The sequence below is a fragment of the Sciurus vulgaris genome (genome assembly GCF_902686455.1).
Source record: "Sciurus vulgaris genome assembly, chromosome: 1".
NCBI classification, from domain to species: domain Eukaryota; kingdom Metazoa; phylum Chordata; class Mammalia; order Rodentia; family Sciuridae; genus Sciurus; species Sciurus vulgaris.
This window is the reverse complement of record NC_136461.1, coordinates 40,580,588-40,598,410: the sequence shown is the minus strand read 5'-3', so window position 1 is coordinate 40,598,410 and position 17,823 is coordinate 40,580,588. Positions and strand designations below refer to the sequence as shown.

The 17,823-nt window shown below is 46.6% G+C and overlaps 1 protein-coding gene across 8 annotated transcripts in view; it reads left to right on the top strand.

Moving 5' to 3' along the window:
- Positions 1 to 12,842, top strand: part of TTC39A (tetratricopeptide repeat domain 39A) — a 48,264-nt gene extending 35,422 nt beyond the window's left edge. For 6 of the 8 annotated variants that reach the window (XM_079154506.1, XM_079154502.1, XM_079154507.1 and 3 more), the window contains 10 exons: positions 432 to 540; positions 1,023 to 1,090; positions 1,171 to 1,230; positions 2,058 to 2,219; positions 5,692 to 5,783; positions 7,494 to 7,614; positions 9,911 to 10,022; positions 10,426 to 10,540; positions 11,495 to 11,611; positions 12,155 to 12,842. In XM_079154506.1, the coding sequence (XP_079010632.1) occupies positions 432 to 540; positions 1,023 to 1,090; positions 1,171 to 1,230; positions 2,058 to 2,219; positions 5,692 to 5,783; positions 7,494 to 7,614; positions 9,911 to 10,022; positions 10,426 to 10,540; positions 11,495 to 11,611; positions 12,155 to 12,278 (1,080 nt within the window). In that variant the 3' untranslated portion in view covers positions 12,279 to 12,842. Of the gene's footprint in view, positions 1 to 431; positions 541 to 1,022; positions 1,091 to 1,170; positions 1,231 to 2,057; positions 2,220 to 4,498; positions 5,347 to 5,691; positions 5,784 to 7,493; positions 7,615 to 9,910; positions 10,023 to 10,425; positions 10,541 to 11,494; positions 11,612 to 12,154 lie in introns of those variants that run through there. The other 2 variants (XM_079154508.1, XM_079154509.1) reach the window with 2 other exon arrangements.
- The last annotated feature ends 4,981 nt before the right edge of the window (positions 12,843 to 17,823 follow it).

Genomic DNA, 17,823 nt, shown 5'->3' with positions numbered 1-17,823 from the left:
ATACTAGGCTCTTCCCCAAGGAAGCCTTCCCAGACCCCTGACCCCACCTGTGCCCAGACCCTGTGCTTAGTATCTTCCTTTCACAACTCCTCCTCCCAACCCAACTGAGGCTCGGCCCTCAGAACCCACTGCAAGACTGAGAGTAAGTGCACATGGGGAGGAAGGGGAAGGGACTATGGGAGAGGAGGGTGACACCCAAGACCCAGGCAACCCTTTCCTGGCCTCAGCAGCAGTGTCCCCTTCCCCCCAGGAAGGTGGCTGAGGCTCTGGGAGTACAGCCCCTTGCTCAGGGTCACAAACCTGGGGGCAGCTGCTGTGGTCTCCAGGATTTCAGACTCCAAGCCTGGTGCGCTCTCACTCCTGCTTCAGCAGCAGAGACTCCCAGGCACTGCCCCTCTCTGGGAACCTCAGCCTGTTCTCCTTTCCCCCAGGACTATGGGCTACTGCAGCTGGAGGAGGGCGCATCGGGGCATAGCTTCCGTGCTGTGCTCTGTGTCATGCTGCTGCTGTGCTACCACACCTTCCTCACCTTCGTGCTCGGTAGGAGCCCTAATAGGACCCTGGGTCTGGTGGTCACCAAAGACCAGGGGCTGCAAACTCTGCCCAGGACCGTGGGACAGCGGGTGGGTTACTGAAACCAGAAATAACAGAGCCACATCAATTATCCTGGGGCCTAGCCTGCTGGCCACTCACTTCCTTACAGTGTAACAAGGTTCCAGCCACAGTTTCCTCATCTGTGAAACGGGGATGATTGTGCCTACCTTGCAGGGAGTGAAGATGCCGTCCTGTGTTTCTGGGCACAGACTTGGCAGAATTTTGGATCCTGATTCTTGAGCCTTGTGATGTGCCAGGGTGATATATGCATTATCTTATTTAGTTCTTACATCACCTTGGAGATGTAAGAAGGAAGAATTATCATCCCCATTTCACAGAGTGGTAGGTAGAAGACCCTGGTAGGCTGCTGGGAAGAACACAGGAGCTGGCGATGGTAATGTTTAATGCTCCCTGGCTACCTCCTCCAGGTACTGGGAATGTCAACATCGAGGAAGCAGAGAAGCTGTTGAAGCCCTACCTGAATCGATACCCCAAGGTGAACCCATATTCTGCCAAGCACCCCCAAGCCCATGAGCACACCATGAACCCACACATACCTTATGTATGTCGCTGCAGGGCGCCATCTTCCTGTTCTTTGCTGGGCGGATTGAAGCCATCAAAGGCAATATTGACGCAGTGAGTATTGAGGGGTCTCTTGGGATCTCTTCGGTCTCCAGCCCAGCAGGAAGTCAGACACGCAGAGGCGTACTTAGTGATAGGGCAGACTGGAAGTGGGACCCCAAAAGAAGACCCACACAAGAGCAGGGATAGGAGAGTCACTTCTAACTAAGGCAGTCTGGGAAGGGGAAGGGGAGGACATGGCATCTGAACTGTAGGATTTCTTTTCTTTCCACATTTTTTATTGGTGTGTAACAGTTGTACATCATGATTTATTGTGCTGTATGATATTCCAGGTGAGGGAGATGCTTGAGGGAGGTGGAGAGTCAGAAAGGCCATTTGTTCAGGGCATGGCGAGGTCATACTCTGGTGAGTAGAGTGGTAGTGCCAGGGGCTGAGGGGAGGTAGGAAGAGTTGGAGTTGGGAAGGGTCACAGTACTGGTGGAGACTCCAGCACTAAGCCAAGGCCCACAACAGACTCTACAGTGTGGAGTGCTAGGGTTTCTGGCTGGCCCTGCCAGGACTAATATCCTTGGCCCAGGTACCTCATGGAGGCTACTGGTAGACATCATTATATCACTGTCAGATTAACTCCTTCCACTGCCTGTTATCTCCTCCAGTGTAGCTCTGTCCTACCCTTTCATTTTGTGACTAGAAATTTAGAGTACCAAAGAGAGGCATGGGCCAAGGACATGTAAGACTTAGGTGGGTAGAACCATAACAGAAAGATCTGGCCTCATCCAAGCCTGGCACAGGAGGAGGTCTGGTCTGCTGTGGGGCTGGAGGTCACAAAGGGTGCAGAGAGTGGAGCAAGGCACACCAAGCTGACGCATAGGTGTCCACAGGCCATCCGGAGGTTTGAGGAGTGCTGTGAAGCCCAGCAGCACTGGAAGCAGTTTCACCACATGTGCTACTGGGAACTGATGTGGTGCTTCACCTACAAGGGCCAGTGGAAAATGGCCTATTTCTATGCTGACCTACTCAGCAAGGAGAACTCCTGGTCCAAGGTGGGTTGACTCTACATGTCGGGGTACTGGGACACTGGGGCTGACCCAGACTGGCCATGAATCCCTAGACAAAGGGCCAAACCCTTGGCCGAACACAGATATGCCAGATGGAATCTAAATAGGACCATGTATTCTAGTAGAACTCAGGGTTGAAAGGAACTAAAACCATGAGGAGCAGAGAAATTTGGTTTTTGTTTGGTGCTGGAAATTGAACCCAGAGCTTCACACATGCCAAGTTTGCATTCTACCACTGAGCTACAGCCCCAGAATTAGGTCAGTCGAGATGTTTGGTCACAGTGAATAGAAACATGGCTCACATCTAGCCAATCGCTGTCCAGCAGAACTACCTGGCTCCTACCATTTCCTTCACATCACACCCAGTGAGTTGCCATCTCCACTGAGCACATGCTAGACTCTGAGGCTTAAAAGGGTATGTGACTTTCCTGGCCCACATAGCTTTTGGTGACAAACCTTGGATTTGAGATCAGTTCTCTGAGACTCAGCAGCCTCTGCTTTTCCCTTGCTGCTCTAGTCCTCCCAGGGAGGCTGGCTTGCCCTGAGACCACCCTGTTGTTGGGGGCTTGCTCAGGCCCCTGTGTGCCCAGACCCATGCCTCACCTCCCACTCCCATTGAGAACAAAGCCTTGGGGAAGCTTTTTGAACTAAAGGTGGAAGCCTTCCTGTGCAGTGAGGTGGCAACTGGGTTCACCCAGTCAGGGAAGAAGGGGGTCTGGGGCATCCACACAGCTGCTGTGAGCAGTAACAGGAGGGCCAGTCCTCTCAGGTATCAGGACATCTCTGGCTGTGACAACCAGCTCAGTCCCCAGCTCCCTGAGTGTCTTTGGGTCTGTAAGTCCCTCTCTATCTGCAACACTCTGAGAGGGGTTTCCCATGGAAAATGGGGTTGTAACAACCTGAATTCTGGGGCCTCATTCTGGCTGGCCCTGCCAGGACTAATATCCTAATCTCTAGCATGTGGCCACCAGTGTTAATCACTGTGCAGCTCTAAGGATTTGGCCTGTGGCCACTGTCATATGTGTCACCCCCTCTATTCAGATTCCTCTCTGCTTGGACCTTTCAAAGGCAACCCTTTGAGCTTCCCAGTGCTTAGCCTAGGGATTGAGATTGTCAGAAATTTGGTGGTGACATCTGCACACTTAGTAATATAAAGGGGGAATGACAGCAGCTCTGAGGCAGTCCTGGGAGATCCCGTCGAGAGGACTAGGAAGGCTTCAGGAAGGGGAGCTCTCAGAGCTGAGCTTGGGAGGAGGAGCTAGTGTGGTAGAGTGGAGGAAGTGAGAGAATGCCCAGAGCCAGGGATAGCAAGAGCAAAGGCTTGGGCCAAGAGGTTCTGTGTCACCGGGAGGGGGCACTGGAGGAGACTGTAGGGTGGGAGTGCAGGGAGCCCTCCCTCCTCTGAGCCTCTTGCTGAAAGCTTCTTCATGGCAATTACTTTCTGCTTGGCATAGACTCTATACTGTAACCCAGCAAGGTAAATGTGGAATCTGAGGGTAACCCTGGGGAGACAGGACTCACAACAGGGAGGCGGCTGCCTTGTTCCACGACATCCCTGGATAACTTGAATGTGCACAAGTCCAGGTCATCAAATCCATCCTAACCCCTGGTGGCATAGTGAGGGTGAGCTGTCTGGGTGAGTAGGGAAGGGTCTTAGGGGAATGAGCCTGACAGAAGAGAGTGACATACTGGGCAGAGGAACAGTGCAGGCAAAGGCCTGGGTGGGGGCTACAGAGTAATGGAGAAGAAATGGTGCAGATGAGTCAGAAAAGGAGTTTGGGGAAGGTGTGAGGACCTCCAATGACTTTTGGGGCTTTTTGCTAACATCAGGGGTGAGGGCAGCCGTTGAATGAGTGAGTGTGTGAGTGATTTAGATTTGTGCTTCCTGGGCATCCCAAGTACCAAGTCCTGTTCTAGGCCAGGAATACAAGAGTGAACAAAGCAAAGACCCTGCTCAAGGATTACATCCTAATTGAGAGGTAGGAAACGCACATATAGATGTACAATATACCATAACGTTGGTCCCCTTCTGAAATATGGGTGGTCAGAGATGCTTCTCAGGGAAGACACCAGAATGTGCTGAAGGGGCAGGCCTCACTGCCTTCAGACAGAGGACCTTCAGACAGAGGAGCTGGTGCACACCTATAATCCCAGCAGCTCTGGAGGCTGAGACAGGAGGAGCTCAGCAAGAGCAAGGTGCTAAGCAACTCAGTGAGACCCTGTCTTTAATAAAATACAAAATAGGGCTGGGGATGTGGCTAGTGGTTGGTTGTCCCAGGGTCCAATCCGTGGTACCTTCCCCCTCAAAAAAAAAAAAAAAAAAAAAAAGAAAAAAAAAGAAAGAAAGAAAGAAAGGACCTTCAGACACAGGGAGCTGTGGATGCAGAGGGCTGCAGCGGGGGCCTGGGCAGGAGTACAGGGAAACACTATTCTGGGAAGAGCTCAAGGCCAGTGTGGCCTCAGTGTGTGAGTGAGGGGGAGAAGTGTAGGAGACTGGGGGAAACAGCCTCATAGTCAATCGTGTAGGTAATGGCTTGCAGGGGGTGGAAATGAGGGGGTAGAAATGGGAGCAGGGAGTGCAGGAGACCATGTGAACTAGGAGAGGTGGTGTGGGGGCTGGTGTAATAACTGAGGGGAGCTGTAAGACCAGGGCCTGTGGGACTCAAGGCTGGACGGGAGGTAAAGTGGGCAGGGCAGAGGGAGCGGGCTGGGTAATAGGTCTCCACAAGGGGAGAATTCCCATCAGCTTTTCCTGACGTTGTGAAGGGCGGAGTGAGGCGCGGGCTCCAGCGTGGCTGCCAGATGGAAGGCTGCTTTCTGCCTCCTCCAGAGACCAGACTCCAGGATGTCCTGCTCCTATTTCTTTCTTGGCTACTGGCAGGTATTTTCCTTGGCAGCAGCCCCAGAAGTCAGGAGCCGTGGTTCAAGGATCGGCCACTTGAGGGCAGCACGGAGCCGGGCGCCTCTCCCATAGGACTTCCGGGGGAGGGCTTGCGCAGGCGCGCAGGGATCATGTTCCGGACTGGGCTGCACCTGTCTGTATGGCACACGTCCTACCTCCCGTGCTTGCTCGGGCCACTGTTTTGGCAGGAAAGCCCCCTCTTGGGCCTCTGTAAATCTTCTCATTGTCCCTCAAGAGCCCATTCCGCAGTCGCTGCTTCTCAGAAGCCCTGATGCTCCCGCTGTCTTTGTCTCCATCCCAGCCTCTGCTAGTTGCTTGGTCCTCTCCACTGCTTCAGGTTGGAGGGGATGGCTGCTTTCACATAGGAGCCTCCAGGATTTAAATCCCAGCTCAACTCCGCAAGTTGCTTCAGCTTCCTGCCACTTTCTTCCTAGGGGCTTAGGGACAGTGTCAGCCACTATGCTGGGCCACAGTGAGGAACGAGGAATTTGCGCCATTCTGGGGCAGTGACTGGCAGGAGGGTTTCTCACATCTGTCTCTTACTGTCTCACACAGGCCACCTACATCTACATGAAGGCTGCCTACCTCAGCATGTTTGGGAAGGAGGACTACAAGCCGTTTGGGGATGATGAAGTGGAGCTATTTAGGTAGGCCCCGCCATCCCACTGTGGACAGACCAACCAGGCTCCTCCCATAGCGGCCTGAGCTGGGGGCAGCAGAAAGGGACCCTGGTGAGGTGGCATCTCCCCCAGCTCTGGGCTCCCTGTTCAGGGAACATTCACAGCCTGTCATCCCCTACACTGCTGCTGCTGCTGCTGGTCAGAACCCTTTGAATATGCACAGGTTTCCTTTCAAAAGTGGTTTTGTAGATATTCTCTACTACTCAGCCTCTTCCATCTGCTCAGTAAGACAGGTGGACACTGAGACCTACAGAGGGGCAGGTCCTCCTTCAGTTGAGGTAGCCTGATGCACTCCAGAAACACATAGAGAGCCCACCCACAAATGAGGACCAAACCAACAGGATTAAATCCAGCCTGTGACTTTTCTTTTTTCCTTGTGGTACTGTGGATTGAACTCTGGAGTACTCTACTACTGAGCTACATTCCTACCCCTCTTTATTTTTTGAAACAGGATCTAAGTTGCCCAGGCTAGCCTCAAACTTGCAATTCTCCTGCCTCAGTCTCCTAAGTGGCTGGTATTATAGGTGTGTGCCTAGCTCAGCCTGTTCCTTTTCTTAGCAGTGTCATCTTGGACAATTTCAGCATCATAAAGTGGGAATAGCACTCTCTATCTTGCAGGGTTATTGTCTGACAATTAGTTATATATTTAAAGTGCCTGGCATAGGACCTGAAACCTAGTGAGCTGACTGCCAAGTGGTGCTATTTTCATTCTTATCTGTACCACCTGTTTGCCTCCTAGGACGGATCAAAAAGGTCGTTAAGGGAAGGCTCCTTTAGCTGTGGCAGGTTAAAGAGGGAGTTTAGATCCTTCCTAGGATCATGGGGAGGTTGGCTGAACCCAATTTGCAGACCTGGGAGTGGGTATAATATGATCTTCCAGGACTACTGCTGTCACAATAATAGGGTGTGCATCACTTATGGAGTGCCTGCTACTATAGCAAACTCCATATCTCTGTCCTGTAGAACTCTTCTAGAAAGCCTGTGAGGGCAGGCATCATTAATACTACAGAGATGAGAAAACTGAGGCCCAGAGAGTTTCCTTCCAGCATGCAAGGAATTTGGGGTGGCCTAACCCCTGTGGTCCAGCTGCTTCTTGAACCTAAATGGCTCAGGCCTGAGGTCAAGTCCACACCAAATGACTATGGCAGAAATGGGAAGGTGGGAGAGCTGGTGGGTGAGGCTCTAGATGTGGTGTGCCTAGATGCATACTGTGTATTATTGTGCCCTTGGAAACACCTGAGGAGGAAAGCTCAAGAGACTAGAATTAATTAAGGGTTTGAGCTATTTGGTCTGGGTAGGTCTCACCCTTCCTCTGGGTGTTGGTCTCCCCTGTGAAACTGGGATTAGACTTCCATTAGGTCCTCCCAGGAAATAGAGCCTGGGAGTGGAGGAGCAATAACTAGGACATAGAGCAAGCCTAGTAGCATTTGGGTATATTCTCACTTCTGCTAGCCACAAACCCCTTGTCTATCTAGCCAAAGGAAGGGGTAGGTCGTAAGGTAGGGTCTGTGAAATAAGACTGTAGCCAGAGGCTGTTTCAGACCTGGAAGGCTCTTACAGTCATACAGATGGGGAAACAGGTCCAGAGAAAGGCCAAGCAGAGGCTCGGTAGCCTGGGGACCCTCACACCTCTTGCTTTTTCTCACATCCTCCCCACCTTCCTTGTCTCTTTCCCAGAGCTGTGCCAGGCCTCAAGCTCAAGATTGCTGGGAAATCTCTACCCACGGAGAAGTTTGCCATCCGGAAGTCCAGGCGCTACCTCTCCCCCAACCCTATCTCATTGCCAATCCCTGCTTTGGTGGGTAGGAAGGTTTGGCCTGTCCTGCCCTTGGGTTTGGGATTGTGAGGATTAGATAAGAGCCACTGCCTGTGGGAAGTAGATGAGGAAACTTTCATGTCTCTGAGCCTGGAGAGGATTTCACAATTTACCCGGGACTGAGGGTAGGAACACAAATGAGCTGATCCAGGTCCTGCACCTGAAAAAGTGCTAATACTTGCTGGGTGGAGCTGGGGAGATGGGCCAGCAGGCTGTGGATACCTCAGGGCAAAAAGAGCAGCTCTTTTAGGCCATACCCTGGTCCCTAGGCAGAGGCATCAACCTGACACTGTCTTCTGTTCCCAGACCATTCCAGTTGTCACATGATGATAACAATTGTTGCTTGTGCTGTCCCCTTCACTAAACCCATCTGTTTTGAGGGCTGGACTCTCAGCCCACGTCATTCAACTCTGAACAAAAACTGTGGCAGGGGTATTAAGGCCTAAAAGATGAAGTAACTTGTCCAGTTTGCACAGCTAGTGAGTTGGGAGTCAGAATTTGAACTGGGCAGCCTGGCTTCAGAGCTTGTATTCTGAGCCACTGTTATAATGCTAACTCCATAGCAGGCATCAGATGAACTTCCCCTTAGCTGAGTCCTATTGTTATTCAACTAGTAAGGCAATTAGAAAAATAGGAACCCTAATTCAGAGACCTGAACTTGTCCCACTATTTGCTAGTGTGTAACTTTAGTTGGAATTCCTCTTCTCAATATAAACTAAGCTTAGTAATATGTGCCTTGCCCATTTCAGACTAGATACAAGTACTCACTGATAAAATGGTGTTAAAAATTTTTAACTTGAAAAGCTCAATATTTATATAGAATTTCATTTAGAGCTTATAGCCTGAATATTTCTAAACAAATATAAAAATATTTTACAAATATAAATATATAGGGGCTGGGATTGTAGCTCAGTGGTAGAGCACTTGCCTAGCATGTGTGAGGTACTGGGTTTGATCCTCAGCACTACATAAAAATAAATAAAATAAAGGTATTGTGTCTAACATTAAAAATATATGTATTTTAATATATTTTCATATACACACACACACACACACACACACACACACACACACATACACTATATAGTAAAGTGTTTACTATCAAATGGGGAAAAGGAGTATTGTAGGAAGGGCAGGGTATGCAACTTTATTAAAAAGGGAAGAATTTTCCCAAACTGTAATCTTCAAAACACTATTTAGGCGGAAAATGGTTTCAGTGATTAAATACATTGGAAAAGTGAGCCTAAACAAAATATATATGCTGTAGACTTTCTTGGAGATTTTATATGCTGATCTACGTGATGAATTTCCCAGAAACAGCTTAAGGATATGATTTTTTCCTAACTTATTTAGGCACAAACCCCTGTCTTTTTTAATGGAATATGTGCTAACTTGGAACTACAGAACAGTTTGAGAAATACTAGTCTAAATTAAAATTCCCTTTCTGGAACATAACAAGAACCGCAACAATAATGTCTTTCTAGAACTTTATATGAATTACATTCCATTACTTGGTTTGATTGTTTAGGAAGTGCTAATCTAAGCTAACATTTACTTGAACACAAATTTAATATCCTGAGCTTCTTGGAAATCAAGGCAAAACAACAACAAACAACAACAAAATGGAATCAGGATATGTTTTATAGTTTTCATGATGGTAACTCAATTCGAAAGGAAATGGAATGTGACTTGCCATTATTGAGCTCATTGCTTTGGGGAGGATAGGCGAGAAGGTGACAGTCTTAAGTTCTATGTCCCCCAAAGTACTTAAGGAAATTATGGCATCTCCAACATGAGAAGGCCCTGCCAGCTGGAGAAGGGAGGATTTTTTGTAGTGTGGGGCATGGTCTTGTCTTCAAAAATGGCAAATTTGGACAGAGGTTGGAAGAAGACCTAATAGTACCCAGAGAAGATACAGAAAAGTAGCTGAAATATACTGGTAGTTATGGGCAGAATAGTGAGAATATTGGGTCCCCTGCCCCACTGCCAGTGCTGGGGCATGTTAGGCAAGTGCTCTACCACTAAACTGCACCCCCTGCCCCAACATTGGGCCATCTTAAATTCCTGACTGGGATTAAAGTTAGATCTCAATAGTAAACGATTAAATTCTCTTTATACTGCTCTCAAGCCCACAGCTTCACAGGCTGGGTTGAGACTTAGTTGAGATTAAATTAGAAGGAACTGTGAAATCCTCTGATCTGTCATTTTACAGACAGAAATACTAAATCTCCATTAGGGCAGAAATATAGGACTGACTTGCCCTACCCCCTGCCTTCAGGAAATGATGTACATCTGGAATGGCTATGCTGTGATTGGGAAGCAGCCGGAACTCACGGATGGGATGCTCGACATTATCACCAAGACTGAAGAAGTGCTGGCAAAGGGCCCAGGTGACTACTCTCAGGCCCTTGAACCTGCCAGGCTAGGGCAGGTCTTTACAGTTGAAGATTCCCTCAGCCAAAATGCTTTTCCTCGCTTCTCCACTCTGGTAACTGTCCTTTTTCTTTCTAGACTGACCTTCAATGTCAGCTCCTCCAAGCAGCTATCCCTTGTCCCCTTTTCAAGGGCTCTCCTCCAGGCTCCCTAGCCCCTGGGCTTCTGTCATTCCTAATTTTCTATATTGTCATTGTCTCCAGTGTCCATCTTTCCTTCTCAGATATGAACCCCCCTCCCCCCCAGGACAGGGACCGTATCCGATTCACTTTTGTCCTCGGCCCTACAGAGTAGGAGCTCCCTGAGTAATGGAGCAGAAATGACTAAGCCGACCTTCTTCCCTCCAACCCCTGTTCTCAGAGAATGAGTACTCAGCAGATGATCAGTGTTTGGTGAAACTGTTGAAAGGCCTGTGTCTGAAATACCTGGGCCGTGTCCAGGAGGCCGAGGAGAATTTCAGGAGCATCTCTGCCAAGTAAGTGCCTTGGCTGCTCCTGCTGGGCCTGGGTCTCCTGGGAAGAATTTGGGGGGCTTCTCCATCCTCATGTGGCTGACAGCAGCCAACCCTATTCACCTATGCGTACTAGTGTCCACTGTACTGGACACAGGGAACTCAGACCTACTAGACCTCTAGGTTCGTGAAATTCTCCAGCCATGTTTCCAGTGAACAGTGCCCTGGCAGAGTCTGTGATTCAGCAACACAGGGAGCAACACGTTAGAGATGGATATCTATGGGTAGCTCAGCAAAGGCTGGGCTGGAGGGAAGCAGAGGGTGCCTGGAGGATGGACCTAAACCTAATTGGAAATGCCAGAAAAGATTTTCCCGAAAAGATTTTCCCAGGCTGACATTTAAATTGGGAACTTACCAAGCAGAGAAAATAAGGGAGAAAGTAGGTACAGCATGTACAAAAGCCTGGACACAAGAAAGACATCTGAGTTGGGGCAACAGTGGTGGGGGCCTTTGCTGCTTGAGTGAAGCTGTAGAGAGAAAGGGTTTAACATGAAGTACAGAGGGCTAGCCTGAGAAGGGCCTGGATGTTGTTTTTCATAAGGCTAAACCTATCCTGCAGAGGAGAGCCAGGAAGGATACTGGACAGGGCAGATTTGCATTTTAAAAGTCTGTATACAGGTCAGGGCCAGGAGACTTCCCAGTTTAATAAACCATTCAGCCTGGAGTATGCAGTTGGCACTGAAGTAGGGGGCAGGCTAAGGATATGACAGGAGATGTAGGTTGTCAGGAGCCTTAGGGTACAGAACTGGAAGGCTTCACTGTGGACCTCAGCCTTTTTAAGGTTAGGTGGTGGGAATTTTCCCAAATTGGAATTCAGGTCAGGAAATCCTCATAAGAAGTTCTTGGGAAGCTACAGCGAACCTTAAAGGACACCTCAAGGGCAAACATCTGTGAGCCATACCCTCCTCCGTTCTGTAGTGAAAAGAAGATTAAATATGACCACTACTTGATCCCAAATGCCCTATTGGAGCTGGCCCTGCTGTTTATGGAGCAAGGCAGAAATGAAGAGGCCGTCAAACTCCTGGAGTCAGCCAAGTAAGGCTTGTGTAACCTTAATCTGTCATTTGTTCTCTCTGAGCTCAGGAGCTGGGCAGGGGGAAAGGAACCCCCAGACAGCAGTGAGGGAGGCTTCTTGGGGTGGGCAGGCCGTCCAGAGGCCAATCATGTATCCCTGGGAACCCAGCTCTGCCTCTACCATAGGAAAGCTACTTCCTCACCCTACAAAATGAGTAATTGGAATCCCAGAGGCAGGAAGTGGGCTGCCAAGGGCTGGTGTGAGGACCCAGGTCTCCTGCTTTCCAGTCCAGGAATCTATCTCCTGAAACCACCCCTTCAAGCATAGGGACAGAACAGAACCAAGAACTGTTCCAAAGGGCATGATACCAGGGTGAGAGGCCACACACCCTCTGGGTATTCCTTCCCTTGGCTAAGGCTCCACTCTCTCTTTGGATGAGGTAGGGATCTGAGTCTCTAAAAACCTCCCATAGCTAGGGAGAAGCACATCTAGCTCAAACAGAAAAAGAAAAAGACCTCCCAGAGCAAGCAGCTTCACGTGTCTAATTTTCTCCTCACTTCCAGGCAAAACTACAAGAATTATTCCATGGAGTCAAGGACGCATTTTCGAATCCAGGCAGCCACACTCCAAGCCAAGTCTTCCCTAGAGAATGGCAGCAGATCCATAGTCTCATCAGTGTCCTTGTAGCTTTGTGTAGTACTCCTGGGCTGCAAGATGAACAGAGACAGCTGGACAGAGCTGCTGGAAACATTTCAAAAGATCCCCTCCCCTGCCCTGCCCTGCCCTGCCCTGCCTTTGGGGTCCACCGGTGCTGCAGTGGAGTGGCACAGCAAGACTATCCATGCAGAAGCAAAGCCGGCATTTTCACCAGTGTGGCCATAGGCCTCTGCCAAGGGCAGAGCAGGTGGAGCCCTTTGCCTGCCCTATCACATATACGGGTACTTGTTTTTCACTGTGATGTTTAAAGAGAATGTATGAACAGTTTACATTTTCCTTAGAAAAACATTGATGGGATTGTGGTTGGCTTTAAAAAACAAAATCAAAAAACAACAAACCACCTGTAAATCTTTGTTTTCACCCACCCTGATGTGGAGGTAAATCTCTTTACAAGATGCCAAAGGCCAAACTGCTTTTTAAGCCTCAGCAAGGACCTTCCTTTCAGAGGACCTAAAAGAATATCCAGAGGGTCTGTGACTCTGAATTTGAGGTTCCTGGAGGTGTGGCACAAACATCACACACAGACACCTACTACCATCCATCTTAAAAATCAAGCAGGTGTTTTGGGGGAGATGAAATTTGAGCTCATCTGTAGAAAAATCATTCCCAGTAGGGAATGGGGATGCCAAGGCCCAGCAGAGGCGATATGTGACCCTTCGTGTGCCAAAACCAGAAGTTTGTGGGAAGTGAGGGAGATGGTTTACAGAACTAGCCTGCATCCTTGCTATATGCCAAACTGAAACCACTGGGAATAATTTATGAAACAAAAATCTTCTGTAGTTCACTGCAAGGTACATTTATTCACAGCATTTTTCTTAAGATTATTCTTGGCCTGCTGTATTATGTTCTAGATTTTTCAGTGAGAAGAGAGATTTAAGTAATAAAATTTATACATTTAAAGAGGTCATGCAACATCTATTTCAATAAAATATGTGTTGCTTAGATTTTGGAGCAGGGCAGAAAGTTTTGATTAGAAGCAACATGGCTCATGTCTTTTATTTAGTCAACATTTTTAAAATAAGTTACCAACATTTAAAAATGAGATTTCACAAATAAATCTGGATTCTGGCCTCAACATTTGAGCCTCAATTCCCAACAACACAACAATCAGCTGAAGTTAAGTAGAGACTACTTTAAACACCATTTCTACCTTTCTGGCACTTGAATTTGTAAGCTCTGGGACTGTTAAAGAGAATGCAAGTTCAGTTGCCAACAATTTTACCATTCACATTCTAATGCCAATACATTTTAACATAACTATTTTTCTGAAAGGGAAATTATGTAAACAGTTCATCTGTAAAGGTGTGACTCCCCAGATGCATGAATGCAATTTCTATAAGAACCACAGCCATCTGTAAAGAAACTTGTAGAACTGCTCTATTTAGCAAACACCTGAGCATCTATCTGCCTAGGGTTGGGTTAATACTAATATACAATCAGTCTGCTACGAGCAATGCTGAAAGGAATCATTGATTTTAGGTAAAGCATATTCTTACCAGGAAAAAGATAAAACAAACCCTTCATCCAAGATCATCTTTTGCACTGTCAAAAGTGCTGTCACAGTAGAAATGCTGTGAAAAAATTTCTCATTGTCACTAGACAAAAAATGTGCTCTCCAAGAGTCCTTTGCAAGCTCTTTCATTTCCAAAGCAGGATACTGGGAGACCAATCTGTTTCTAGGCTGTGAGGCAAGATAGAGTAAGAGGGGTGACTGCTGGATGAGGGTGAGTGGGCTTTCGAGGTTTCCCCACGTATTAGAAGGCTGCCTACTGCTACACCAAAGCAGCATTGGTCACAGGATCACTGGCTGACATATTTGCAAAACTGCAGTTTGAAACAAAATAGGGCTGGGAGGTGTCACTCAGTGAAAGAGCACTTGCCTAGCATGTGTGAAACCCTGGGTTTGATCCCCAGCATGACAAAAAAGAAAAAAAAAAAAAAAAAATTCAAAAATAGAAATCTCTCCTTGAATTAAGATAGTAATAGGAAATTATAAAACACACACAACTTTATTTCAAAATTCCTTTCAGCTGCATATGCTTTACATTTTTTATGTGAGGATTGTTTCCTTACCAATATTCGTTGCTACCCATTTCCCACTGGGCTTCATTAATTAGCCTATTGTCACTTTTACCTGTTACCCTGGTTGCAAGCTGACTGATAATCAGAAGGATTTTACCTCCTTTTTCCCACCTGTAGCTTCTGAGATAGTCTATCTAAAAACATTTATGTGAAATAGAATGAAAACATTGGGTTTCTAGCAACATATCTAAGGTCTCTGAAAATCCTGTCATGGGCTTCTTCTTGATTTTTTTTTTTTTTTGGTCATTACTTCTCTAATACTTCAAATCTTTCCAGCATATCTGCCCTGCAGAGGCAACTAATTAGGTGGAAAGCTGTGGCCTGGAAATTAGAAGATCTGACTTCTGGTAGCTTTGCTACTGATTTTTCTAAGTGACCTTGGAAAGGCCACAGACCCATTCAAAAAAAAGCCATTTATATTAGATTAATAAGGCTCTGATTCCAACTTGGGGTCAAGTTGTTTCTTAGTTTTCATCTGCAAATGAGGGAATATAGATACACCTCCCTATTTTTCAGCTTGGTTCACAAGCAGTTCAACCAGAAACAAAAGACTTCCTTTAAACGTGAGTAGGATGGAGGAGGAGGAGCTCCATAGTAGCCAGGCTGCCCAGAGAACAAGTAATCTTCATGTTGAGAAGGTCTAAATCCTGTGCCACACAGATGAACTGTTTTCAGGAAAGTAGCAATGGTGTAACAGGATCTGAACAGGCCCTTGAAAACAGAGTCTACCCTGGCCTCTCACTGGTTACACAGGGCCTTACCCTGGCAGGGTGGCTTGGCAGTGTGCTGGTCTCTATCAGCTCTCCCACGTGTTGGCAGGTTTCCCTATTTTCTTATCTCTTGAGTCAAAATGGGAGTGCTTCCAAGACAGTTATCGTCATTCACAGCAAAAAGTTACAACCTGACATCACAGCAAGGCCTCTAAAAAGCCAGCATCAACCCAAGACTTGGCTGAGGTCCAAGTGGGAGATTCCAGCCTGGGAAGAACAGAACCAGGTTTTCGGAAAGCAACAGCCTGCTTTGTTAATTGTTAGACAATTTAACAAAGAAATCCACTTTTCTCTGGAATTACTCCCAAGTTCATTTAAGATGATAAGGAGAGGCAATAATCTTCACCTTGTTGCTTTCAAGTATATCAGTTGCTAAATATTTTGTATTTATATAATCTTCATAACTACCCTGTGAAGTAGGGACTATTGTTTCCATTTTACAGAAAGAGAAAACTGAGACATGGGTTAAACAACTTGCCTAAGATCATGTAGCAGAGAAGATTCAAAATCAGATAGCTTAACTGGAGAGCCCATACTTTGCTAAACTGCTGGTCAAGTTGTAAAATTCATTTTAAAGTTGGTTTCCCAATGTACACTGAATCTTGGGCTACTGCTAAGGGTGGAAGAAATACTGGCTAATAACCACTGGAAATCCTTTCCTGGAATACAAGAAATATTTGTGTCACATGATTCCACTAGGCAAATGGCATCATGAGGTAGGAAGGTGAATAACCAGAACAAAACCAAAAGGAACAAACAAAAAAAGTAATATTTGCTCATCAAATCACTGAGGGATGATGGAGAAAAGCATGATCCAGTTCCCACTTGGATACGTAGAGTTCAGTCAGTAACTCCAGAGATGGGAAATGAAGCCTGCAAAGATGCAGTCTCAGAGGCCTGAACAGAGGCTTAAGGGGTAGCAAACTATACTCAAGAGGACTATCAGAGACTATAAGAAGTTGGAACATCAAGATAGTGGGAGGTACAAAATGCTAAAGACAATCACAAACTTTAAACAAATATGAGTGCTTGGTTGGTCAAGTCCATTACATCTGTGGGGTCTAAGTGATTCATGGGCCAGATTTTTAATTTTCTTTCTTTTCAGTGCTGAGGATTTAAACCAGGGTCCAAATGCTCTACTACTGAGCAACACCCCCAGCCCCATGGATCAGAATGCTGTCACTCTTGGGTTAAAGTTGATTTATTGCAGTTATCTCTGGAAAAGGTTGTAAGCAGATCCACACTAGAGAAAAGGTTGGCCTACTAAATACTCAAAGTTTAAACTAAATTCTAAGAAGCAGTGCATAAAAACAGACTGGATTGAAACTTACTTGAATTTCTTTACCCCATGGAGAATCAGTTTACTTTTATGTAAAATAGGGTTTTAATGTCAACTGCTTCATAAGGTTGTAGAAGATAAAAATTCATATAAATAAACCTAGCATTAATGGGCCCCTAATAAGTTAACTATACTGGCCTACACATGCTATGGTGGGTCTGGTCTGTGGGGTGACCAAATTAGGGGCTCTAGTGCTACCAACTAAGGCTTTTCCAGCTCTTGGCTTTGCTCCCGTTAGGTTCATTCTCTTGGTTTCTTTGAATGGCAGGGGTACATGGCAGTTCAAAGGGCTTCTTTTCCTAACTCCAGCATAAAAAATGCCAGGTAAGTACAATTAGTGTGGCCTGGTTCAAATGCCCATCATTTGGGCAAGTAACTCTTAAGGTGGTATCCCCAAACCCAGCAGTATTAGCATCATCTGGGGTCTTGTTAGAAATAAATTCTCAAGCTGGGGCTGGCAGTACACACCTCTAATCCCAGAGGCTCAAGAGGCTAAGGCAGAAGGATTGTGAGTTCAAGGCCAACCTCAGCAACTTAGCAAGGCCCTAAGCAACTCAGTGAGACCCTATCTCTAAATAAAATATTACAAATGGCTTGGAATGTGGCTCAATGGTTTAAAAAAAAATTCTCAGACCCCAACAGGCTTCTGAACTGTAGGGTTCAGATTGGTACTTTGAGTTTTAATAAGCCCTCCAGATGAATCTCATGCACATTTAAGTTCCTGAACCAAACTGAGAATGAGAGGGAGTACCATGATTGGCCTATCTTGGTCATATTCTCAGTGGGTTATTACTAAAAGGGATCAAGACACTAAACAAAAACACCAAAATCCACTCTTATGTCCCTTTTCTCACAAGTTGATATACAGGAACTATGATCTGCCACATTCCCATGTAAAGAGGAGGAGGAGGCTGGTGGGTAAAGTTTGAAGTACTGGTTAGAGATGAGGCATATCAGAAAGCTGCCTGCATAAAGACAGAATTGCCTTTGATTTTCTCCTTGCCACAAAAATACAGCATCTTCCCTTCACCAGTTACTAGAATCAGGAGGAAAAAGGGAATGCTTTCAACATGCCAAGAAATCATCACTTTCGTGAGTTGGTATTTCATGTTCTTAGCTCTTCCCAGGAAATAAGAAGCCCAGTTTATCAAAAGCCATAACCATGAACATCATTTCTTACTTCACCAGCATATTCAGTCATTAACTCAAGGTTTAAGAGAGAGTCCTGAGAGTAGGACTGACAGTGACAGCCCATCTGAAAATGTCTTGCTAGAGTAGCACCTATCTCACAATCAGAAAGAATGCCTGTGAATTATTTTCCTTC